The sequence below is a fragment of the Sebastes umbrosus genome, chromosome 1, assembly GCF_015220745.1.
Source record: "Sebastes umbrosus isolate fSebUmb1 chromosome 1, fSebUmb1.pri, whole genome shotgun sequence".
Classification (NCBI taxonomy): Eukaryota; Metazoa; Chordata; class Actinopteri; order Perciformes; family Sebastidae; genus Sebastes; species Sebastes umbrosus.
This window is the reverse complement of record NC_051269.1, coordinates 6,313,485-6,340,282: the sequence shown is the minus strand read 5'-3', so window position 1 is coordinate 6,340,282 and position 26,798 is coordinate 6,313,485. Positions and strand designations below refer to the sequence as shown.

Below are 26,798 nucleotides of genomic sequence, written 5' to 3'. Positions count from 1 at the left end.
CATTGGTTTATAGATTTAAAGGTTTTGTTGTTAAAGTTTAAAGTTATTGTTAAGTGCATTTCATGTTATAAAAACTGTTTAAAACTATAAAGTTGCATTTTAAAAAGTTATTTACTGTGCTTTACGCTTCCTTACATTTATATAACTTTTAAATCAAGCATCACTACATTCCCCAATACACAGCAAAAGGTATTACAGTCCGTCCGTGCAACATGTCCGGTGTACCTTCCTACCAGAGCACCATACAGATAGAAAATGATACCATAACCCACCAGTTACAGCAGACATGTGGCTATGCCATCATAACTAGGTCATATGTGTCAGCATTCACTGCAGGCAAACCTCATGTGACCATTCACTTATGATTTCTAATTACAAAGACAAAGTAATTGCTAATCAGTCGTAGTAGACCTGTAAAGTGTGACGTAAATGTTATACCCAAATAAGTAATTCCTGATCCATCCCATTTCCAGTCCAATGTGAAAATGAATGGGCTCAATAGCCTATTAACTGAGGAGGATTTTGATCAGTTTTGAAGCTGAATTTAAAACAATACTGTTAGTTTAAGATATGAACTGTAGCTGCACCACTGTCATCTACAGGCACGTTCACAACCCAAGTAACATTATAACACCTGTGTCCATTTCTGACATCACTTAGCTTTTTACAGATGATCAGAGATGTGTTAAAAGGAGGGAAATCATCTACTAGATGTGAGGCTACCGCAAAGTGGCTTGTGCAGCTAACAAAGAGTACAGTCTCATAGCGCAGTGACACATCATCTGCAGCATGTTTGATAGGAAAGTAGTTTTAGAAATGTATTAATGCACTGAACAAAATAGGAGACAGGATTTTACCTTATTATTTACATGTAACAGGGCAGATACAACATGGCTCCATTTAACCTGCACTGATGGGAATACCAGAAGACTATATTCTATATTCTCTAGCACACAATTTCAGGAACAATTTTTCTTTTTGATTTCCACATATTTTTATTAGGATCACATCAGTAATACAGACTTCTGTCAAGTGCATAATTTCAGATATTTAACAACAAAACACAAACGATACCAGCAACTAAAGGCAAAACAAGACGAAAAAGAGACAAGTGAACACACAAAAACATAAATAATACAAATACAAAATAAACCCACATACAAACGGAGTAAGGCACACAAATCAGGTAAACATGGGTCTTCACAAAGTCTCTAAAAAAGATAAAAGATATCTAAAGAAGTCTGTCTTTGAGAGCCCATATTTCTCCTGAAGCGGCCGAAAGGATGCAAACATACCTGGAATGTATAAATCTCCAACACTACCCCTCAGTCAAAGCCTCCATCCAGCTGAAGGAGCAAAAGACGGATAAAGGATAGCGCTCCAAGTTTAAATGTTCAGCTACTTGTTCCCAACTTTGAATGGTACTATGAATAATGGGATTGTAATCATAACATGATTTTTTGAGACGAATGGGAGACATTATGATAGCACCAAGTGAGCTGAGTAGAGTCGTCTGGCTCCATATCCAACCAACAGGAAACACACAGCGAATGTTTGCAGCCCAATAATAACGCATAAAATCGCCTTATGCTTGCACAGATGACCTTTCTTAATCCTATGGGATTTATAGTTCCAGATAAATGGAAGAACTATAGAGTCCAGTTTAAAAAAAAATAAGCTTTTAGTAAGATATAAAGGTACGTTTTGAAAGAGGTGTAACAATTGAGGGAGACACATTTCCACTGTGTTCACTCTGCCTTTCAAGGAAATTGGAAGAGTTTTCCAAAACTCTAATTTGGTCTTAAACTTGTCTTATAGCCATAAAATTTGCTTCAAATAGGGAGTTATACGTCTTCATGATCTCTACCCCCAAATATGTACATTTTTCCAAAGCCAGCTTGAGAGGAATCTGTTGGAGCTGTTGGAGCACGCTTGGGTCAATAGGTCAATCGTCTCCAGTAAGAGAGGAATAGAAGTCAGTGGCCTTGTTATGTACATCAAAATATCATCCACGTATATTGAAGTATATTCTGTGTTGTAACCAAAAATCTCAGTGTGTGCTAATTGTTACGGCAAACAGCAGGGCTGCAGAGCACATCCCTGCCTAGAACACCTGTACAGGTCAAATGCATCTGAAACTGTCTGATTAGTAAGGATTCTAGCTCTGGGATTGTTGTTTAATATCTTAACCAATGAGACAAACCCTGTTCCACATTCATATTTTTCTCGTACTGCATATAGGTAGGGCCACTCCACACAACCAAAGGCCTTTTCTGCTTATTTCTAACCCTGCTGAAGACCGGCGGACACGGACAGGCGACGAGACGCCCGAGCAACATATTGCACATCTCTACAGTAGTGAACCATCAGGATTGCACTTGGCAGACATAAACAACTTTTCTAAAACAAATTCTCTCAAACACAAAAGTAACATTTCATTTGAACTTATTAAACATTCACCCAAGCGATAAATATTGTTCTGTTAGCTTTAAGCTTTAGCTCAGAGTTATCTTTATAAGAACTAAAACCAGTGTGATTATATCTCCACCTTCTCTTTGGCATCAAGGGACGACAGAGGTTCAATCTCTGCTCCTTCAGCTACGAGTCTTGACCTTTATAACAATCTCAGATGTTTGTTTCTCTTCTCATCTGGGCTCTTCATAGTTTTCAGTGACGTGACTGGCACAGAGCCTGGAGGGAAAACACCGTTTTCAACTTCAACTAGCTAGCACGCTAGCTTATCAACTCCTTGATCATAACAGAATATAATAACTTTCACCACTGCTCATTTTAGTTCATTTTTTTACAGTTATCTGTTTATCTTTAGTTTGAGAGGTGAAGGACAAGAAATGATCGTTGGTTACTGCGGTCAAGCTAACGGTCACTCGCATCTCGGTGGTTAAACCAGCCGCCGCTACAGTTGGAGACAGACGCAGGCAGAGCAGACGCAGTAACGTCGCTCACGAAGCAATGTCTGGAAAACGATTTAAATGAAATGAGCTGGTTTGACCATGGAGACAGGAGAGACGGCTAGCGTGGTCGTAGTCGTTGGTTGCACGGGTGTTCACTTTCAGTCAGTGTAGTCCGCTAGTGTGTCTCTCGCCAGCGACGGCGGCACGACTCACTTAACTGCACAAATTCACAATCCTCCCCTCTGGGATTTCGTTCCGAGATGGGACTGTAGGAACACAGCCCAGGCTTGACTTCTCTTTGGTTTGTGCATCAAATTGAACAACAACTATCTGACATTTTGGCTAACAGAGTTGTAGAAGCTGAGGTGTCGTTGGCGGACAGCGGAGGGCAGCTTTGTTTTGCCCTCCAGGTCGGCGTTCCCAGAGGACCGCGACGTCACGTGAAAACTATGAATTACAGTCGTCTTTATCAGACTAAGGTCCTGATGCTCAACCTTTAATGAATTTAGAGGAAGAGAAAACAACATCAACCTCATTTCACAAGCTGCATGTTTTTGCTGATGTTTTAAGGCACAACGTGATTAATACAAGTTACATTACTATTATTGTAATGAAAGCCTGAGATCTGCTGGTGGAACAGCTCGCCTGAATATTCAGAGCTCCTGTTTTGGCATCAGATATGAAGCAGCTTTAGATATGTCCATTATCTGTATTAGCTTGTCCTGTTCAGGGGGGCTGGAGCCGATCCCAGCTGACGTTGGAGGAAGGCGGGTAGACCTTGGACGGGTACCAGACTATCACAGGGCTGACACATAGAGACAGACAACCATTCACACTCACATTCACACCTACAGGCCATTTAGAGTGAGGGTAAATAAATAATAATTTAAAATAGGTTATTTGCTAATTATCACCTAATTACCGTGACATTTGCAGACCTGTAAAATGTGTTAGCCTACATTTAAAAGTTTACTTGTGGCTACATTGATGATATTCAGAGCTCTGTTTAAAGAAACAATAATTTAACATGTTGCTGAATCAAAATGTTGAACTATTCATTTAATGGACAGTTAATGGACCTATTTATTTATTATTGTTTTTTTATTATTATTATTATTCAGGGATGTTTCACTGAGAGGGAGCCTCTCTTTTTCAGGAACGCTCTGACCACATTCACACCAGGAAGCTGCCCAGTACAACCAGTCTGATCTGCTGGCCACTGAGCAGCTCCACTGGAGTGACAACGCGCTAGCACACATTTGTTTTAATGCCACTAATTTCTTTAACTCATTAACGCAACTTGTGATTTTAAGATTGTAGTGGGCTCAGTTTTAAAGTTAGAGTGAAGTACTGGTACCATATGAAACTAGAAAACCTCAAAGATCTTATATTAGATTCACTCACTCACTCACACACTCACTCACTCACACACTCACTCACACACTCACTCACTCACTCACACACTCACTCACTCACTCACACACTCACTCACTCACACACTCACTCACACACTCACTCACTCACTCACTCACTCACACACTCACTCACACACTCACTCACTCACTCACTCACTCACTCACTCACTCACTCACTCACTCACTCACACACTCACTCACACACTCACTCACTCACTCACACACTCACTCACTCACACACTCACTCACACACTCACTCACTCACTCACACACTCACACACTCACTTCCATTTACAGGTGGTGCATTAAGTGGCTTCTCTGGATTGTCGTCACATGAACACTTTGTCTTCTCACAAGAATCTGCAGGAAATAAAAAAGAATATATATATATATATATATATATATATATTACATGAAGTCACGTTTCTTTATCATATGTACAATATTTACAACAAAGCAGTCTTTGGCAATGAGAATCTTGGATCTCAGGTTCCCTTCAACAAGTAAGAGATAATGTACAGCGAGCCGGTCATTGTGTGAAATAAACACTTCGCACAGTGTCTCTCATCGCCCTATCAGGGTTTATTTCACAACAATGAACCACTAGCTGTACATTATCCTGCTTATTACACGACTACTTCCTTTAGAAATCAATAATTTGACTCAAAAATGGTCCTCCGGAGGCCGACATTACAACTGCGCCCATAGCAACGGTCTGTTATCCATAGCAACATTAAATAATCAATAATCCCTCCAAAATACCACATTAAGACATCAAGACCTTGAGGAACACAAAGAAAAAGCCATGCTGTGATTTGGGATGAAAAACTTTTGACATTTGGAGATTTCTGCAAGGATTGCATTTTTCAGCGATTGGATGGCGAGAACTTGTGTTGTGTAAACTGCTCAGAAACCTCCTTATTGTCAATCTAGCTAGGAAAGCCATCCATCCTCTGAATGCTCTAGGTCTCTAGTTTTGTGGCTGTAAAGTTTCATGAGGCTGTGATTATCCTAGAGGTCACCACAGGTCATTTTATACAGTGAGGTCACGTTTCAAGAAATGGTCTCACTACAATGAAATGTCTCCTATGGGGACTAACATCATCACACATGAATACAGTTGGGCGCATTGGTTCCACAAGAGTCTCAGCTTTACAGTGAGACCCAATTTATGTAATTTAAGACTGTCAGGGACCCCAGTATGCAGAAATATTCAAATAAACCATTTTAGAATAGGAGACAATAACACATTTATACTGCATGACAAAACTGCATGTGATGTGGGTACCCATAGAACCCATAGAACCCATTTTCATTCACATATCTGGAGGTCAGAGGTCAAACGACACCCTTGAAAATGACCATGACAGTTTTTCCTTGCCAAAATTTTCCCCAAATTTGGAACGTTATTTATCCTCCTTCACGAGCAAGCTAGTATGACATGGTTGGTACCAATGGATTCCTTAGATTTTCATGATATCTGTACCTCTTCAAACTGAACCTGCTACAGCCTCTGAAAGACAGTAAAGTCAGTCGGGATCACGCGGGTCTCAGAGGGTTAATAGCTCAGACTGTATTTGTTTCAGCAAAATTTCTGCTCAATCAAAACATGTTCCACATACTGTATCTGTGTTCTCTGAGAAGTTGTGAATAAAGCTATAATAAATAAATAATAAATGATCTCAGTGACCCCCTAGCTGGCTACGGCCATGTCTCAGTGGTGGTAATGAGGGAGGGGCAGATTTATTCTGCTGGTCCGGGGTCTGAACCAAAGACCTCCCGGCCAAAAGCTCGCTTCTCTAAGGTCCTGACTGAGCCGTCGGACAGTTTGGTGCCGTCGGTGAGCGTCTGTCGGTCTAGTTTTTGTGGTGCACCGTCGGCTCTAGTCTGCCCCAGTCGGAGTTTTTTTGGCCGATTCAGCATGTTGAATCGGCAGCAGAGCCCGTCGGTGAGAGAAATCACTCTGATTGACAGAGAAACGGACGTGAGGAAAGCGAGCCAAAGAGTAAAGTCACACAGAAGGCTCTTCTCATTTTTCATCTTCATCTCATCTGATCATTCCAACACACGGATACTTTCACATGAGACATGAACATCTGGAATGAAGCTAAGTGGTGAGTGAGAGTGGTGACGGAACGCCGCTTTGTTTCATGTACGTATCATAACAACGGCTTGTATAGCCACCGTCCTCGGTCTTCCTGTTTCCCTTTTTGAATGATGAATACAGACTACCGCCGCCTGCCGGTGTGGAGAACGTAAGTGCTAACTGCCGTCAGCTGTAGTCTTTGCGGTGTGTTCGAGTGCAACTTCTCGGCCGAGACAAAGGTGACGTGAGGCGACGCAACAGTCGGCCTTCATCGCCGCTAGTTCTTTAAGGTCGGGTTGGTGTGTCTGGGCCTTCACCTTTAGGCCGCCACTGCTTTTTAAACATCAGAACGAGAACCAGAGGCCTCATAAAGAAATTAGGTCTCAGTGGATTTCTTAAATACTAACATGATAAATGTTTTATCTGAAAAGACTACAGATTCTTGACATGAGGTGGTTGCTGTTGAGTATCTGTTATGTTGATGTCTGCACATTATATATGTTAAAACAATCTATTATATAAACTTACCTTTATAACGGTGTATTGTGATGAGCTTAGCAGCTACGAGCAGAGCTTGAACTGCAAGAATGATGAAAGCTCCCAAAAAAAATCCACCTATCCATCCTGTGACGTCCCCTTTGCAGGACACGTCCTCGAACAGTTTCTCTGGAACACATTACAAAAACCAAGTGTGACTCTCAGAATGTAACTGTTTTTTAATTGTAGTTATAACCTACCTATGAAGATTAAAATGACATATAAGAACATCTTAAATTATCTGCAGATAAAAACACTGGGATGAGTCTCACCAGGAACAGTGAAGTTGGCATCAACCATGTGGCCGATGTCCTCCTGTTTGACTACACAGCTGAATCGGTTGGTCGCGGTCCGGTTCACAATGATTTGGAGGGTGACTTCGTAGCGGAGACCTCTCTCTGAGACCCGTGGCTCATCAGCAGGAAGGACGTTTCCATCACTGTCCCGCCACTGTAGCTTCAGCTGTGGGAACGCACCTCGAATGTCACACTTCAGCTGCACCCCGACCTTCGTGATATCGACGATGGAGATGTAGGGCTCTGCTGCCCCTGTGAACAGAGTTAAGAATAAATTATAAACAGAAATGTACTCTTCATCTCCTTGCTCTTTATAAATAGAGTGATACAGGAATGAGTCCTAAAACCCGGAAATGAGTTAGCATTTTAGCACTTCCTGTTCCCTCGTCTGGAAGTTGATGTGTTTTTACTTAGATGTCTGAAATAAGGTCTGTAGTCAACACGAGCTGAAGAGATTTAAACGTTTTGTTCTACGATATAAAATACATCAATAAATATCCCACTTGTGAATTTTGAAGCTTTTATGTGTCTTAAAAAAGTCGGTTGCTAACAAGTGGCTAAATATAATAATACATAACGCCATCAGGCCGACTCGTCCTCCTTTACAGCCTCGTTGTGTATCATCGCTCATGTGACCGTGGTGAAGTTCGTTCACAGCCTAACGTTAGCTTTTTACTTCTGCCGATTACATTTACATTTCAAAAATCATAAAGTGTTGTTCATTAGTGGAGATTATCTTGCTGAACAAAACGTATAAGTATCATAAACGTTTGTTACAATTTTGTCGACTAATCGATTAGTTAATTTAATGGACAGATCTGTAAAAGGAATCACACTAAAGCACCACTTTAGATCTGGTGTTTACAGAGATGTGCTCACAAGTTTCTTGGAAATAAGTCATTCAGCATGAGAAAAGCATAAAAAATGAACCGACTAAATTAATCTTAGTCGACTGAGACCAAGACGACCGATTATGTCTAGTTCACACTTAACAACTTTAGCCCTGATTTACTGCTCCCCGACAGTTTTTGGAGCTCCCCGACAAAAAACCCCAGACCAGAGAAAAATCGCCATTGGCTTATTATTAACACGGTGTGTTTCCGTGTAACGTATCGGCGGATGCCTCTCTCATTCAGCAGCCTTGTTATGTCTGTATAACGTTACACTACGTTGTCTCTCATCTTGTCATCTACCGCTTTTTTCTTTTTCACCGCGGACGGCCAGCAGCTGCCGCAGCTCGATGTCTCGCCACACATCCACACACGTATCTCTCTGCTCCCACAAAAAGGAAGAAGGCGGGGTCACGCGTCATCAATGCGTCATCAGCTACACTGTGCATGTGTTATACCCTGTGGTCTTAATGCTCAGGCTGATCGGAATTCTAAAAAAAATCCTGAATCTTGATCATGATCCGGATCGCCACCAAAATCTTATGAATTGTTCATTGTGCTACACCCCACCCCTCCAAAAAATGTCATTCAAATCCATCACGCACTTTTGGAGTAATCCTGATAACAGACTGACAGACATAAAAACAAACACACAAACCAACGCCGGTGAAAACAATACCTCCTTCCGTAATGAAGGTTATTAATAAACACTTATCAAAACGAGTGTTCATTACAATGTGCTTTACAAAGCGGACATAAAAAAATAAAGGATAGGATCCAACGCCAGATAGACGCACATTTACACATATGTTTACAAACAAATATAAATAAATCCCAATGTGATCTGAGAACTACCAGTAGCCTACAGATCGGATCTAACAGGAAGTCACTTTTACTATGACTTCCTGTAAATTCTTTAAAGGCTGCTGGAAACTGTCCGACTTGACAGCAGCTATTAGTCCCCGCCCTGCTGCTGCCGTCTGATCTCGTCTACTTTCCAGGCGAGGCGCAGTTCATCTCCAACGAGCCTAATAGGAACTTACTCTATGTGACGCATGTGCAACACGGACCAAAGTTGTTGTTGCACTTAGAGGACTAAATAGTAAAAAGATTGTGGAAACAGGCTGTCCTGTGAACACGTGCCAACAACAACATCAGCAATGTGTCTCACGTATGGTTTCACGTCATTTACCGTGTATTTCTCGTGTGTTTTTTTGACAAACGTAGTTTTGCCGGTCAGTCATGTAGTGTGAAATTAGCTTAAGTCGACTAACCAACTAAAGAAATCGTAGTCGACTTGAGACCAAAACAACCGATTAGTCGACTAATCGACTGAGAGGTGGCAGCCCTATAAAAAACACAGATGCAAAGCAGTAAAATGCAGAATATTCATGTTAATAGAAATATGCACTACAGGCAGTTGTGCTGCATTATTAGGCACCAACTGAAACCTGCAGAGCAGAAGGATATAGTACACACTATAAAATGGGACACAATGATTGTGACCCACAGTGCTCGACCTTAAAAGGACGGATGAGGAGAAATTTGTTGTTTGGATGATGTCACTGATTTGCAACACAGACCGAGTATCCTGGAAGTGGGATCCCTCCTCTGTTGCTCTTCCTGAGGTTTCTTACATTTTTTCCCTGTTAAAAGGTTTTTTTTTTGGTTAAGTTTTTCCTTATCCTATGAGAGTTTCGCACTGTAAAGGACAGAGGGTGTCGTATCCTGTACGGATTGTAAAGCCCCCTGAGGCAAATTTGTGATTTGTGATTTTGGGCTATACAAATGAAATTGACTTGATGGATCTCATCGCTGATCTGTGTGCTAAAACTTTGTCGCCCTGCGTCTGGTTATCATTCACAAAACGCTGACACAATACCGTCAAAGTGCTTCATCAGGGTGACGAACAACCCTTAAGCTCAGATACTACATCAGCGTTTAGTGATCAGTCAGAAAATGCAGAATATTCATGACATCATCGATATCATTACACCTGCTTGAATTCAAATATGAAAATATATTTCATCATGTATACACGAGGGAGACAAAGCTTTAGCACACACGTTGTCAGTGACTCACCATCAGTTTCCCCGTTTTTGTTCTTCAGGGTCGAGAACTGTGGGTCACGATCTAAAAGAAAAGAAACTATTTTTTACACTGTGACTGTGTGATATCATCAACATCGCATGCAGGGAACAAAAGCTGAAAGTAGGACTAGAAGGAGTTCCGAATAATAATCGATTTATTCCCAGTGATTTTCAAAAAGTATTTTTGCTTGGAATGCACATCCCTAATTCGGACTAGACAAACGGACTATGACTGGTGAAAGCGCCCTGAGACACAAACACATGGGAAAATAGTATCCATGTTGAAAAATACCAAAGTTAGCCTTTAATACTTCATTACACATCCTACAGTGTCTGTTAACTCCTCTAAGACATGTCTGTTTTCAACCAATCAAACAATTACAGAAAGCAAAACCTGTTGTAGTGTTCAGACGGGCGTGTGAGTGTTGTTTTAAAGGTCACCTATTATGCAAAATGCACTTTTCCATGTCTTTTAAACATCAATATCTGTCCCCAGTGTGTCTACAGGTCACCATAGTGTCATAAAAGACCATCCTCTCTCTTTTTCTCCTGCTCCGTTTGTCCGGAAATGGGTGTCGAAAATCACTCCGCAGCTTTTCCTTTCTCTTCTGACGTCATTAGAGAATTGCAAGCCATGGGTTGGTTGAACCAGAGAACGCGCAGCTAGCTGACCCCGCCCCACAGCGCGTCACTCTGTGTAATCCACAACCGAACTTGACCAAAGTAGCTCCTACTGTTAGTCTGCAAGAACCAGTAGAACAGTCTTCATGTACTCCCATCATCTCAATATAACATGTTCTTTCACAAAGGCTTTATGTAATTACACTGTTTAAACAGCTGATATTTATATATTATATATATTTGATGTCATGCATGTAGAAGAGTACAGGTAGTAAATAGTGACTGTAAGCAACACAACACATTTCTGTTTCACAGTCAAACTTTATTTGAGTAGACAGATGACAATATTAATTATTCACAGCATTTGTAATCATCCCACCTAAAGTTATGTGACATGGTACAGGAGAAAGTCTTCAGCTCTGGTAAACTCCGGTAAGCTAAGCTCCGGTGGTCTGTAGTCATGGTAACACAGAGACAGCTCCTACTGTAAATAATAACCATAACTGATTACTTTACTACATTTATCAGGTGTCTTTTACCAGAAATAATGAACTGACTACTGTTTCACATCTTCTATTTTCCACCCTGATGTTCACTGTGTTTACACACCGTCACATAGCGGTAGCATGTAGCTATTTAGCTCTGTATCTCCCATCTGCTCTCAGCTGTCTGCTCTCAGCTGTCTGCTCTCAGCTATCTGCTCTCAGCTGTCTGCTCTCAGCTGTCTGCTCTCAGCTGTCTGCTCTCAGCTGTCTGCTCACAGCTGTCTGCTCTCAGCTGTCTGCTCTCAGCTGTCTGCTCACAGCTGTCTGCTCTCAGCTGTCTGCTCACAGCTATCTGCTCTCAGCTGTCTGCTCTCAGCTATCTGCTCTCAGCTGTCTGCTCTCAGCTGTCTGCTCTCAGCTGTCTGCTCTCAGCTGTCTGCTCACAGCTGTCTGCTCTCAGCTGTCTGCTCTCAGCTGTCTGCTCACAGCTGTCTGCTCTCAGCTGTCTGCTCTCAGCTATCTGCTCTCAGCTGTCTGCTCTCAGCTATCTGCTCTCAGCTGTCTGCTCTCAGCTGTCTGCTCTCAGCTGTCTGCTCTCAGCTGTCTGCTCTCAGCTATCTGCTCTCAGCTGTCTGCTCTCAGCTGTCTGCTCTCCTCTGGGATGATTCTGTCGGTCATTTCTCACAGATGGATCTGTAAAGACAAACGTAAAACAGAGTGTGTGTTTACGGTTTACAGAGTTGATGCAGAAGGTAAACACTGAGTTAACTAACAGAGCTATAAATAGCATTATTTACCTGAGAGAAACCGTCAGGTAAACCTGGAGTCTGGACCGCAGATGTTGTTCATTTGTCGCCGATTTCTGATCAGATTCCTCCGGGAACTTGCGCTGGGTGAAGTTTCTGGTTTATAAACTTTAAAGTGGTTTTATAAACTTTTCCTAGCTGCTTCCCTTTACCTGCAGAGCTACAGGTAGCTCTCTCCCTCTCTGTGAGGGGAGGGCGAGAGAGTGCTGTGTTGTTGAGGACGTTTGATTGACAGAAACGCTGACCAATCAGAGCAGAGTGGGAGGAGACAGGCTGTGAATCAGCCTCTGTCAAACAGAGCCTCTGAGCTGGTATATTCAGGCTGACAGTATGAGAAGAATAAAGGGGTTTTTGAACATTGCAGCATGTAAACATGTTCTAGTGCAGTGGTCTCAAACTCAATTTACCTGGGGGCCGCTGGAGGCAGAGTCTGGGTGAGGCTGGGCCGCATCAGGTATTCCACAAAAAAAGCTTTGTTAAAAAAAAAACAATCTTCTCAAACGTCATTATTAACAGTTCTTTAACTTGAATGGGTTCTTCTGAACATGAACGGTTCTTCTGAACATGAACTGTCCTGAACATGAATTGAACACTGAAGAACATGAACGGTTCTTCTGAACATGGCTTCTCTTGCCTACTCCTTGCTGCCAGAGACCTTCCTCTCACATAGCTGAGCCACATTTGGCTTGAGGGAGGAAGCAGTTGAGACCCTCAGTATGGCTTGAAGATGATCATCAGTAAGTCTGGACCTGTACTTTGACTTAATGAAGTTCATGGTGGAGAAGAGCTTTTCGCACAGATATGTGCTCCCAAAAAGGCACATGGTCCGCTTGAACATTCGGGAAAGCTCAGGGAAGCTGGGGGGCAATTCTCTCAAAAATTGCCCAAGCTTGTCTGCTTTTCCACTCACCTCCCTGAACTTGGCTTTGAGGTCAGAGTTGCTCTGCAGGTCAATGAGCTCCATTTGAAGCACAGGAGGGGCATCTTGCACATCGAAGGAGAAGGGGTCCGCAAAAATTTGAAAAGTTTCTCTGTGCGTCTTGAAGTCTGCAAATCTGTGATCAAATTCCTCCTGTAGCTTCACAATGGCATCAACATACTTCTCACCACTGAATGGTGTGCCTGCATCCACGAGTGCCTTGCATGCTGGGAAATGGCAAAGGTTTGTCTGAGAGAGCTGGGCTTTCCATAACACAAGTTTTGTGGAGAATGCTCTCAAGTTGTCATAGGCAGCACTGACGAGCTGCCCCTGGCCTTGTAACTTCTTGTTCAGTACATTCAGCTCATGCATGATGTCAACAAGAAAAGCTAAGTCCATGAGCCATTTGGGATCACTTAGCACAGGAACAGCCACCCCATCCTTCTCCATGAAGGCTTTCACTTCTGCTCTCAACTCAAACAATCTCTTCAAGACGTTTCCCCTGCTGAGCCAGCGTACCTCGGTGAAGTAGAGCACATCCTCATATTCCGACTCCATTTCCTCTAAAAAAGCACGGAACTGCCGGTGCTTTAAGCCCCTGGATCTGATTTGGTTGATGCATTTCACAACGACAGACATCACATTGTCAAACTTCAGGCATTTGTTGCAAAGGGCCTGCTGATGGATAATGCAGTGCAGAGCAATGGCCTCCTCCACACCCTCCTCTTCCAGTTTTCTTTGAACAAGTGCCACCAGTCCATTTTCCCTCCCTGTCATTGATGGCGCTCCGTCGGTTGTTATTCCAACAAACCTCTTCCATGGCAAACCGGCATCCACAATGGCATCACACAGCTGGCAAAATATCTCCTGAGCGGTGGTCTGGCCATGCATTGGAATTACTGTGAGCAACTCCTCCATCACTTCAAAATTGTCATCAACACCACGGACATACATTGCGAGCTGGGCAGTGTCAGTGATGTCTGTGCTCTCATCAAGAGCGACTGAGTATGCATGGAAACATTTGGCTTTCTCACGCAGTTGATCATAAATGTTACTTGACAGGTCAGAAATGCGCTCTGCCACGGTGTTGGCAGAAAGGCTGATGTTGCTAAACTGACCCTTCTTTTCCGGACAGACTATACTTGCAGCCTGTAATATGCACTTTTTGACAAACTCGCCTTCTGTGAATGGCTTTCCCGCCTTAGCAATCATCTCACTAACCACGTAGCTAGCTTCGACTGCTGCATTATTCTCTTTGGTTGCTTTCTTGAAGAAATCTTGTTGCCTCAGTAGACATGTTTTAAGATTGGCAACCCGGTTGGCTCTATCATCTCCCTGGTATTTTGCATACTCCTCAGCATGCCTAGTTGAGTAATGACGTTTCAGGTTGTATTCCTTGTGCACCGCAACTTTCTCTGTGCAAATAAGACACGTCGGGGTGCCCCTGTGCTCAACAAAGAAATATTGCGTCTCCCACTTTTCCTGAAATTGTCTGTGCTTGTCACCAACCTTTCTCTTCACTGCAGGCTTTGAAAAAGACATGATTGGGGCTGTGTGACAAGATATATATTCATTCCACTTGGTGTCACTCCGCAATAAAGTTGTGCCTGCTGTGTTTGTGTTGCTCTGCAATTACACCACCAAACCGCAAGTTGGCGGCGGCGTCTCTATGAGTTTCCTTCTTCTTCTTCTTCTTCTTGTACTACAAACAGAAACTGAGCGGAGTTGGAGCTAATAACTGTTGAACAACAGAACTTTTACTGACATTACTGGAACGCCGAAAAGAGAAAATATATCTGAGTCGATTTGTGTGAACAAACATTGAAAAGATGGAGGCAGAGAGAAGTAGAACTTTCTGTGGTTGTCCGGGGTCCTGGCCGCTCAGCATCGCTGAGAGACTGGACCAATCACAGCTGTTGCGGTCTGCGTCGCCGCGACGTGTAGTTACATTTCTGTAGAGGTGCACGTCAGGCTACGGCGTCGATTCAACGCAGAAGTATAAATCAAGCTTTAATCAAGCTTATGCGATGTTACACGGGCGCCGCCATAGTTGTTGTGAAATGTTTCTCTGCTTGCATCAAGCCCGGCCGATTGCCCGCCCCCGGGAGCCATATACCCCGCTGTGATTGGTAGGTTCGTTCAGCTCGGGCTCGCGCAACAAAGGGACCTTCCACACACAACGCAGCAAAGTGCCATTCACATAAAACTCGCGGGCCGCACTAACATTAAACTTTCATATCAAGGTGGGGGCCACAAAATATCGTCTTGCGGGCCGCAATTGGCCCGCGGGCCGCGAGTTTGAGACCCATGTTCTGGTGCAACATTAAAATACATCTGTGAACCTGGAAATGAGCATAATATGAGACCTTTAAGACAGACTGGAAAGATTGTGAACCTATCCTTTAAAGCTGAAGTAGGCAAGATTCAAGCAAATATGATTACAAAATGTTATTATTATAAAGCGGTCGCTATATCATGACAGTAGTGCATGAAACAGGTAACCTGCAAAAATCATGTTCCTCTGTGTCCTCCGGTGCTCCTAACGGCATCTGCAAGATTTCACAGACCGGAGGAAAACAAGCAGTAAGAGCTGATCTGAGGTCTGCTGTTCAGCTGCCGTCTAGGAGAGCCGGCTGTCAATCACTCGCGAACTCCGACCAAACGGTCAAACTAGGCAGCGCTGATCAAATATGAATCAATATTATGTTACGTTAATGCCTATTTCTCTCCTCAGATGTTTTCAGAATCATCTTGTAGTGCACGGTTTAGCTGTAAAAGGAGAAAGATTGTGATGCTGCCGCCAATAGGAACGCTCTCTCTCTGAAATGACCTGTGATTGATCAAAGTCTCCCGTTACGGGCTAGATGTTCTAAAGCCTGAAAACAGAGCCATGAGGAGGAGCAGAAGTCTAGTTATCTCTTAGAACACTTGAAGTACAATATGCTGAAAGGTTATTATGGAATTTTTGCCCAATAATGCCAAAAATATACTGCCTACTGCAGCTTTAACTGTTTTATGAGAGTACTCACCAACAACAAGCTCAATGTAGAATGTCTGAGGTGGCTGAAGATGTGGAAAATGACAGGTGTAGTTTCCACGGTCGGTCACCCTCGTATTTCTGATGGTTATGGAGGCGTTGCCGTACTTCAGTTGGTCTTGAAAATGTGAGACTCGACCTTTGAACGTCTCGCTCTGACCTCCTCGGCCGTTGTTGTAATGAACGCCTGCATCATACAGGAACACCTCGCGTTCATCCTTCCGACCATCTTTCCTCCAGTCAAACAGCTTTGACTGAATGTTCTCCTTGGTGCTGAGGGAACAGGGTAAGATGACATCACTTCCTTCTGCTGCAAACACTTTGACGACACCTGAAAGAAGAAACATATTTTAATCATTATGTTTAAATAGAGAAAGTTAAAGTTAAAGCAGAAAACACATTTACATGTCACCTCAATAACTCTGAAGCACCAGTTTATAAGCATGTTAGTTATTCAGATTATTTATGGTTATTTGTCATGCTGATATAATTTAAGTATATTTAAGCTAACATTTATAAAATACCTGATGACAGCCATATTAAGACAATTACAAGGACAGCCTTCTATCACCTGAAGAATAGAGCAAGAATTAGAGGACTGATGTCTCAGCAGGATTTGGAAAAACTAGTCCATGCATTTATCTTCAGCCGACTTGATTTCTGTAACGGCGTCTTTACTGGTCTTCCTAAGAAATGGATCAGACAGCTGCAGCTGATTCAGAACGCTGCTGCTAGAGTCCTCACTAAGACCAAGGAAGTGGATCACATCAGTCCAGTTCTGAAGTCTCTACACTGGCTCCCTGTCTCTCAGAGAAATTATTTCAAAATACTGCTGCTGGTTTACAAAGCACTAAATGGTTTAGGGCAAATATACATTTCTTGAACCTCTTCATGTTGTCACGTGAGTCATGAATGAGCCAACATGACAGAAACACATTTCTCTTCATAAGGAACAGGAAACCCTCAGTGCACACAGGAAACCTTCAGGAAACCTTCAGGAAACCAGCGGTGCACACAGGAAACCCTCAGGAAACCCTCAGTGCACACAGGAATTCTGAGTTTTCTATTATCAGACACAGATAGTCCAGGCTAAGCCACTTTGTTTTATTTGAGTAATTTTTTTTCAACATTTTACAACAGTTGAAAGAAAAGGAAAATAAGATCCAGACCTGGGGATTTCTCAACGTGGTGCCTGAAAACCTTTATGTGTTGAAGGAGCCCGGGCTGTGAGAGAGGTGTGGTGGTGTGAAGGAGGAGAGGAGCGTTTCCATTCTACATAGATTTGTACAAAGAGGAGCGACTGGGGCCAGTGGACTACAGATCTGGATTCTGGACTTCAGAGGCCTGTACTACGAAGCGAGTTCAACATACCCAGGGTATCTTCTCGTTATCTGGCTTAACTAACCCTAACAACCGAGATCTCGCTAAACGGTCCTACAAAGCTGGTTATCAACTCAGTAAATCAACCCATGGTTTCTCAGTCTGGATATGAGCGCGTTCACATGAACGGTGAGGTGTTTGCAGCATCTGACCAATCACAGACATGAACAGGACTACTGACAGCAAACAGACAGGCAGAGAGAGACATTATGCAAAAGGAAGAGCAAACTATATTAGACAAATACGAAGAAGTTAAACACTTAATCCAGGCTAAAAGTAACAGTGTTGAAGCTGCCAAATTAACAGACTTAATAATTTAACGGAATACTCAAAAGTTAGATATAGTCGTCTAGATATAAAAAATTTTTAGGAGTGGAATGGATGGGTGGATTACACATCTTTATATCCTATGGCTAATGTGTGGAGTGTATGACTATTTCAACCTTTTTTCAGCTGCGTCCCCCTCTCAGGCGGTGTGAAACGGACTCAAGAGCAAGTTAAAAAAATAAATATTGAAACATAATTCAAAGAGGTAAACACCCCCAGCATAAATCCAGCTGTCCTTCTTGTATTTGTCAGTTTAACTGTGTTGTTTTTAGCCTGGATTGTGACTGTAACTTCTTCATATGTGTGTGATATTATCATACAATCACCGCACTGAGCTCTGATTGGTCAGTAGGAGGTGCTTTCATACCAGTTGATCTCTTATCTGGAACATAACCTGCTCCGGAGCAGGTTAGCCGTTCAGCATAAGTTACCATGGTGATCTACCTCGATAAGAAGTGAACCAGCTTCGTAGTACGGAAAACCCAGAGTTAACCCTGAAGTTACCTCGATAACGCCAAATCCTGCTTCGTAGTACAAGGCTCTGGCCTGAGTGGGACTTGGATTTCATTTCTACTATTCCTCCAGTAAGATCTTTCCATCATTTGGGATTGGGAAGACCATCTCTAAAATGACTTTTGGACTGAGCTAAAATAAGAACTGTAGTTGTGCACAACTAAATTTAGAGACTAAAGCTGCAGCAAAACTTTTCTGGCCAGATTTGTATTTTTATTTTATTTATTAATTTGTTATTCTGAGTAAAAGTGGGAGTTGATTGTTGAATTTTTCAATAATATTGGTAGAGCAAAAGAGTTATTGTGTGTCTTTGTATTATTCTCTGAGTGAAGTCAATCAGTATCTACAGACAAAGACCAATTAGTTATTCAGTGTGAATTCATTGGAACCAGGACATCACTTGAGGATTAACTGTGCTGATCCCAGACCTTGAGATCTGTTTTTGCAGTTATTGTTAGAGGTATATTTGGACATGGTTACACACACAGGGAACCTTTTGTCCCGCAGTGTACACATTGACTACTGACTGCTTTAAGTAGACTTGTTTGTTTATGGCCTTGGTTTGAAGCAAATAACATGCCTTATAATTATTAATAATGACTTTAAATCAATTATAATCTATCATTGTTGATATTTATTTATAAATACTGAGTTTCACATTCAGTATTGAGTTGTAAGATTTGGACCTTTAAAGCCCACCTCCAGTGTATTTTGGCATTTCTATGATATTTCATATTTATTTGAGTCATTTCCTGACTAAGTTGATTAGCCATACTGTTTACCAAAACAAATGATTACATTATTTATTAATCAATGTTCGTCAAACCAAACCGCTGTATGTGGAGGGTCAGGTGTTGTCATGGATCTGTACTAATTCAGTGTCGGCGTTATGGGCCTTGGGGGTCCAGGTCCGTCCTTAAAGGTCACTGTGGCCCCTCAGCTGAATTCTCTCCCGACAAAAAAACTAAACTGAAATACTTTTATAGCGATAAGTAAAATTAAGTCATACAGTTTGGTAATGGGAGTAATTTCTTATTGTACTAGCCTATAAAACACCCCCCTCCCTAGCCAATTAAAAACAACTACCATATCTGCATTGTATGACCAGCCAATAGGCATGATCTCACTCGAAAATTGCGAAACAAATGGAAAGATGTTTGTGAAGGTTCTCAGTCATGCAGGTCATAGTATCCGAGTAAGGGTTAAATCAGCAGCAACTGGACTTGGTTTAGATTCTTGAAGACGTTTCACTTCTGACTGTGGTTTGAATGACTGTCACATGAGTCATTAGAGTCAGTTGATGCCAGATGTGGATGATTGTCCGGTGAGGTCATGTGTGAAAGGTTGTTTAGTCTCCTGGGCAGGGATGCCAGGACAGCATTGTAAGTGGAAGACAGGTGACGCCTTAGGCCTCCTCCTCTGTTGAGTGATGGCTTCTCTACTTTGGCATAGATGGTCTTTTTCACTCCTCTTTCAAACCACCTTTCCACCCTGTCCAAAATATGCACGTTATTGTCCTCAAAAGAGTGTCCCTTGTCCCTAAACCTGAGGAGTTGGCCCGTCTGTGTTGAGCTATCCGTCTGTTTAGTGTTTTTTTGGTTTTACCAATGTTCAAATCTGTGCACTCCTCACTGCATTGGACTGCATACACCAGGTTGCTTTGCTTGTGTTTGGGTGTGCGGTCCCTAGGGGGGACCAGTTTCTATCTGAGGGTGTTGCTGGGCTTGAAAGACTCAGGGATTCGGTGTTTGTTAAAAATCCTCCTGATATTCTCAGACACTCCAGACACGTAGGGGATGACAATGTTGTTGCGTCCGTCCTCCTTTTCTTTGCCACCCGTGGTACTGGTGTTCTTTCTGGATTTTGTGGCTGTTTTCATAACGGTCCAGTCTGTGTATCCACAAGTTTTAAGCGCACTTTTCAGGTGTTTTCGCTCCTTTTCTTGAGCCTGTGCACTTGTCGGTATGTTATCTGCTCGGTGGTGCAGGGTTCTGATAACTCCAAGCTTGTGGTCCAGTGGATGGTGGGAGTCAAAGAGTAAGTATTGGTCCGTGTGTGTGTGGGTTTCCTGTAAACTCACGATGAACTTCACAGTCCAGGAAGGCCAAGCTATTGTTTTTTGACATCCTCCCATGTGAACTTGATGTTGCTGTCCACAGAGTTAATATGTTCTGTGAACGCTTCCACTTGGAAGTGGAACATCTTGTTAAGACGACTCAAACGACCCATGTGGCAGTGATTCACACTAGTCATCAGCTGATTAACAACCCACAACTACAGTCCTCAAACCTAGGAGCACCAATGTACTGAGTGTTTTCTATTATCCTGCTAAGGGCCCCACAGAGGTTCTTAACCCTTACTCGGATGGAAAGAAGTTGAGTTGAGGATTCTGCACTCACAGTCGGAGACTCCAGCTGTTCTAGTGGTGACTTCATAAATCCACTCATTCATCCTGATAAAACATTGCTCCTGCTTTGTAGTAGGCTACACTGACAGTGGGATTATTTGCACGTTTGTAATTGTGGCTACGTTTCTGGTTGTAATTGCAAACGGGTTCTTGATGTGGCTTAAAGATGTTGTTTATCCTTTAATTAGTTGTGTAACCGGTGAAAGTGGCCCAATGTTGCAGGTTTATTAATGTTAAACATTTCACAGATTCCCCACTGTGTATCTGAGTTTATAACCTCTGGTTTAGTGGACGTATAACATGTGTGGGAATGCGTGCGCGCTTGTGCGCATAACAAGTGACTCTATGTAGATGGTCGCCTGAGCCTCTCTGTCATAGTTTATTTCTTTCATGACACATGATAATGTGCAGGTGGCCCGATGTTATAGGTTAATTAAATGCAAAACATTTAATGGATTTCCTGCTGTGCATCTTAGTTAATAACCTCTCTGTTTTTGTGGACATAATAGCATGTGTATGAGTGCGTGCCCTCCTGTGCGCATAAGTGACAGCATGTATACATCTCTCTGTCAGAGTTTATTTCTTTCATGAAACAATTAATAAATGCCCCCCCCCTGTCAAAGTTGATTGCCCGTCTGTTCCTAATACTCTGACACCCACCCTGTACTGATTATAAGATCAATCTGTGCTGATGATATTTAGCTGGAGATCGAGCTAATTAGTTAACGTTGTCTTCACTATTATAAAGGTGACAGACACACAAGTCCTGTGGTTAACTGAGCATTGATAAACTAACTAGGTAGTGATTGAATGTTAGTGTACTCACCGTGTTGATCTCCTCGTGTTGTTCCAGCAAACAGCAGACAGAAACACAGAGACAGAAGCTCCAGAGATGAGAACTGAAGTCTAACAACACCAGACATGATCAACTGATGACAACACACTAGATAACAGACTAGATAACAGACTAGATAACACACTACTGTAACAGACTAGTGTAACTCCGTGATACAGTCCGATAGTCAAAGACGATAGTATTTAACACTAATAACTACAACTTAGGACCACAAACTCTTCACGTAGTAGTAATAGTAGTCTAGGGCCCAGTTCCAATCCGGTCTCTCCTCCCTCTCACTCCGTGGTGGACTGACATGTAGTCTCACTCGGAGTGTGTAGGGTATAAATACAGCGGACAGTATCGAGATTTCTTCTCTCCGACGAGAACAGGAAATGTGGTGAGCATGTTTACCTGCCAACATTGTTATGGGTAAAATGAATGATGAATGAAGACATCTGTTTCACAAAACCAAGATAACAGGTAATTAGGCTGGAGTTTTCCAGTTAACCTGGCTCAATTTAGTCTTGACACATCAGTTACCATGGAGATGTATTCTGTGCAGCTAGCCTGCTCCAGACCAGACCAGCAGCCAGGCTTGATTCATCCTGGCCTCTTATCTGTTCAGTCAGCAGTCACTCTGATCAGAAACCAGTGTGTTTTACAGTTAGTCCATGATCTTATGCATGTATTTTGCCTTATTTTATTAGCCTGCATTAAAATACCATATTTTAATGCAGGCTAATAAAAATAAGTACTAACTGAATACATCCCATCATTCAGTTAAGTACTGTTATTTTAACATTGTGATCATCATTCATTTTTATTTTTATAATCATTCATGTGATAATCATTATTACGGTTATATTGTGTTTATGAAGACTGCTGTTCATATTGTTGTTAGAGGTTTGATGAATATATTATTAATTAGAAATGGCTGATAAAGTTCACTGGACCAGTAACTATATAGTGTACTGTATATTATATAGTGTATATATACATGTATATATAGTGTACTGTATATTATATAGCGTATATATACATGTATATATAGTGTACAGTATATTATATAGTGTATATATACATGTATATATAGTGTTCTGTATATTATATAGTGTATATATATATGTATATATAGTGTACTGTATATTATATAGTGTATATATACATGTATATATAGTATAGTGTTCTGAGTATTCATGAAACAACAGGGAGAGGACACCACAATGCTTTGATCTTCAGCATTTGGGTCCTGTTTTCCATGAGCACCACATCACTGACTTCTTATCCATTATAGACTAAATAAGTATTTCCATTGACATAGGCTACATCCAGCCTTCTTTCTTTCTTTCTATCTTTCTATATAAATAATGGTTGTAATGCACTGTAAAAAAAAAAGTGTAAAATAACGGAAATTTTCCGGTAGCAGGGACGCCAGAAAAAAAAAGGAAAATACTGTCCGTTAATTAACATAAATAAACTGTAAAAAAAACACAGTAATTATCTTTATATAATTAGCCTTTATTACTGTAATATTACAAGAAATATTTTACTTTTAACATACATTTATTGTTAGAATAGTCATACAACGTAAATCTAAGACCATTTACATATAAATCACAAATGAAACATGTAATTTTACGTTGCAAAAGCCCAAATTTACATTAACTATTAGAATTCCATGAAATCCTTTTCTTCTAACATAAATTAATTGTTAAAATAGAGTCATAAACATCTAAAAAACAGAATAATTATCTTTAAAAATGATCAAGAAAAACTTAAATACAGGTAATTACGAATGTGATTACAACAAATACTGTAAATCTAAGACCATTTACATATAAATCACAAATGAAACATGTAATTTTTAAAAGAAATTCTGTAATTTTTAAATACAGACAAAAAATGTAAAATTTCCTGAAAAAAAATGTAAAAAAAAATTTTTTTTTTACAGTGTGGGGCAGACCATGCACAATTCCTACTGTGCTAATTGATGTGTTTTAAAGAATTACAGCACACACTTAAAAAAGCAAATATAATTTACAGAGGTGCAAATATCAAATGACAGAGTTTGCGGCACGGTCCGCACATTCTCACGTCACGTTGATTTTTATACATCCCGGCGTGTGCGTGAAACAGCGTACGCAACATTTTAGTACGTGTGCACCGTTTATACATGAGGCCCCTGGAGGTGACTGCTGCTGCTCTTTACGTTTTAACAGTAAACAGTTTGCAATTCATAGTTTTCAGTCACGTGACACGCGCCGCTAGCTGGAGGGCAAAACAATGGCCCAGAGAAAGAGATCTGCTGATGGTTGCGGTGACCTTCCCCCTGCCAAGATTCCACCTCCAACCTAGATGAATGCACAGCATTGTACAATATGCTACGTGTATCAGAAGACACTGAGAGGGAACCTGTCTGTTGTCCCTGGCCATGCAAAGAGGTACATTCCTCGGGCAGTGCAGCTGAACATCCCTGCATCCCTAAACAAGATGTACAAGCCACAGTACAGGTCACTGTCACACCAAGAACTGCAGGCAAAGAGTGAAGAGATCTTTACAGAGTTGAGCATAACAGAAGAACAGGTCAGTCAGTAAATATGGTTGAAGACGTGCATGTCAGGAGTATCACAGGGACAAGTAACTAGGATAGCTCAAGTTCAGAAAAAAACTTTTTCCACAGAATTCATCACTGTTTTGTTTTGTCACATATCACAAACTTAAATCAACCTTATTTAATTTTAGTGCCGTGTCATACAAAAGGAGACAAGACTACAATCAAAATGTGCCATGTGGTTTGACCAGAAGGCAGGAAGGGTGACTGCGTCAAACATCCGAGCAGCCTGCCACACGGACCCAGACAAACCAGCTGTCTCCTTGCTGAAGAAGCTGTGCTATCCTGTGGCCTTCAAGGACCCAAACAACAACACACCACATTCTCTCAGGTATTCATATCTACTTTTCACTCAATAAAAGCTTCACACAAAAATGTAATAATCAGAATTCCCAAATATAACAAAACCATAAGAGTGACGGGGAGGGTAAGCATGGCAATGCGCACAAACGTTTTTGAATACAGCCTTGAAACACTCTTCTTTCACAGCGTTCAGGCTTTTACAAAAACACTTCTTAAATCTACTGTACATGCAGACCACTAGCACAGCAACACGTTTCGAGTTGCACACTTTTCAGGCAGCAATCTTTGGTGCCTGAAAAAGAGTTGCCTCCTGAAAAGAGTGCAGCTCAAAACAAACTGCCATGCAAGTGGTTTGCATGTGAGTTTCAGACAGAACACGCTGTGAAAGGATGAGTGTTTTAAGGCTATATTAAAAACTTTTCTCCCCATCACTTTTGTAATTTACATTCACAAATGATCAAGATAAATAACACATCTGCAAATAAAGATTATATTTGGACTTCTGAAAGTAATGTTACTGTGATATGATAAGTGTACATTGTTATGGTAATAATTTCTTACTGTCATTTTATATTTAAGGTGTTTATCATTTTTTCTGTTTTTAGGTGGGGCATTGAACACGAGAGAAAAGTAGTTGAGGAGTACACCAAGATGATGGAAAAGTTCCACTCCAATCTCACTGTCAAGAAGGCAGGGCTGGTCATCAACCCCCAGTACCCATGGTTAGGGACATCAGTACCCATGGTTAGGGGCATCAGTACCCATGGTTAGGGGCATCAGTACCCAGGGTTAGGGGCATCAGTACCCATGGTTAGGGGCATCAGTACCCATGGTTAGGGGCATCAGTACCCATGGTTAGGGGCATCCCCGGATGGCATACTAACATGTGACTGCCATGAGATGGGTGTGTTGGAGGTAAAGGCACCCAGCAGCCTTCAGAATAGCACTTTGATGGAGAAATGCAAACAGGACAGCATGTTTTGTCTCCAAGAGGTTGAGGGGAAGCTTTCATTGAAGAGGGACCATCAGTACTTTTGTCAGGTGCAGACTCAAATTCACCTGACACAGGCAAGCTACTGCGATTTTGCTGTCTGGGGACCAGGGAAAGAAAGCAAAGGGGAAATCCACATTGAGAGAATACTGCCTGACACTGACTTTTTTGACACCATGTGTGAAAAGGTTCACATTTTTGTCCAGAAATGTGTCATTCCAGAGCTAATAGCAAAAGTGTTTACAGCTCCTTTTCTACCGACATCCCATGATACCAGCAAACCATCTGAAAGCAAGGGCTGTTACTGTGGGCGGCCTGTCCTGCAGAATGAAGATAGACTTGAGTGTAAATCAGGGATCTGTAAAAGACAGTATATACACAGAAGTTGTTTAAAACTTGACACCTCGCATTCAAAAATGTCAAGTTGGAAATGCAGTGACTGTAGGCGGGAAATAGCTAAACAAAAGAAGGATAACAGGAAAAAAGCTTAACAGAATAGAAGTTTAAAGTGTTTTATTTAACACAGTCCACATACTTTGAGGCATATGTACATGCATAGTTTTTGTACAGAGATGCATATAGTTATGAAAGAGAAATGTGTCTTAAAAACCCAGTAGAACCACTAATAACACAAACAAGTTTTGTTATATAGACTGGAGTGTCTCTCTGTGGCACATATGCTTGTGTCATGACAACATACAGTAAAAAAAAAACATACTTGTGTAATAACATACGGTAAAAAATGTTACACTTAAAGGGACTGTTTGTACGAATCAGAAATGCTTGTTAACAGCGACACCTGTGGCCGTTAAGTCAACGAAAGTCAGCGTCGGGCTCGCGCTTGTTCTAAATAGACACGAACGAGCATCGCTCAAAACAGTGAGGCGACACACGTCAGCTAAAACCACAATATCACTCTATATTTCAGCTGCTTGGCAGTAATGTTAGCTGACCAGACGAAGGTCTCTCCATGAATCAATGCTGATCCTAGTGTTGGCTTTTCCTGCTTCAGCCTCCCGACCGCGGCCGGAGGGAACAGGGGAGACACCGGCACCCGGTCAGAGACGATAACGTTTCTCGTCGCGGAGCCCCGTCACTTCACAAGACACGGGAAACCTCTGTTGGTCTGGAGGAGCTGCAGCAGTTATTTCTGAACAAACGTCCACTGTACATTCACTAGATATTCTCAGAGCTAAACTAACTCTTCTGCAGTGTGGAGTGTGCGCGCATGCACGTGAGGTGGAGCGAGCTGAGTGAAGGCAAGCAGGCAGAGGAGCAGAGGAGCAGAGTACAGCAGAGACTCCGGCCCTGGAGACCAAAGCTACGGTCTCCCC

The 26,798-nt window shown here is 41.9% G+C and overlaps 1 protein-coding gene across 1 annotated transcript in view; it reads right to left on the bottom strand.

Moving 5' to 3' along the window:
* LOC119484654 (hemicentin-1-like) overlaps nt 1–26,798 on the bottom strand; it is a 199,350-nt gene that overhangs the window by 58,603 nt on the left and 113,949 nt on the right. The window contains exons 15-18 of the mRNA XM_037763624.1: nt 16,087–16,425; nt 10,219–10,269; nt 7,223–7,498; nt 6,942–7,079 (exon numbers count right to left, since the gene is read on the bottom strand). Coding sequence (XP_037619552.1) covers nt 6,942–7,079; nt 7,223–7,498; nt 10,219–10,269; nt 16,087–16,425 — 804 coding nt within the window. The remainder of the gene's footprint in view (nt 1–6,941; nt 7,080–7,222; nt 7,499–10,218; nt 10,270–16,086; nt 16,426–26,798) is intronic.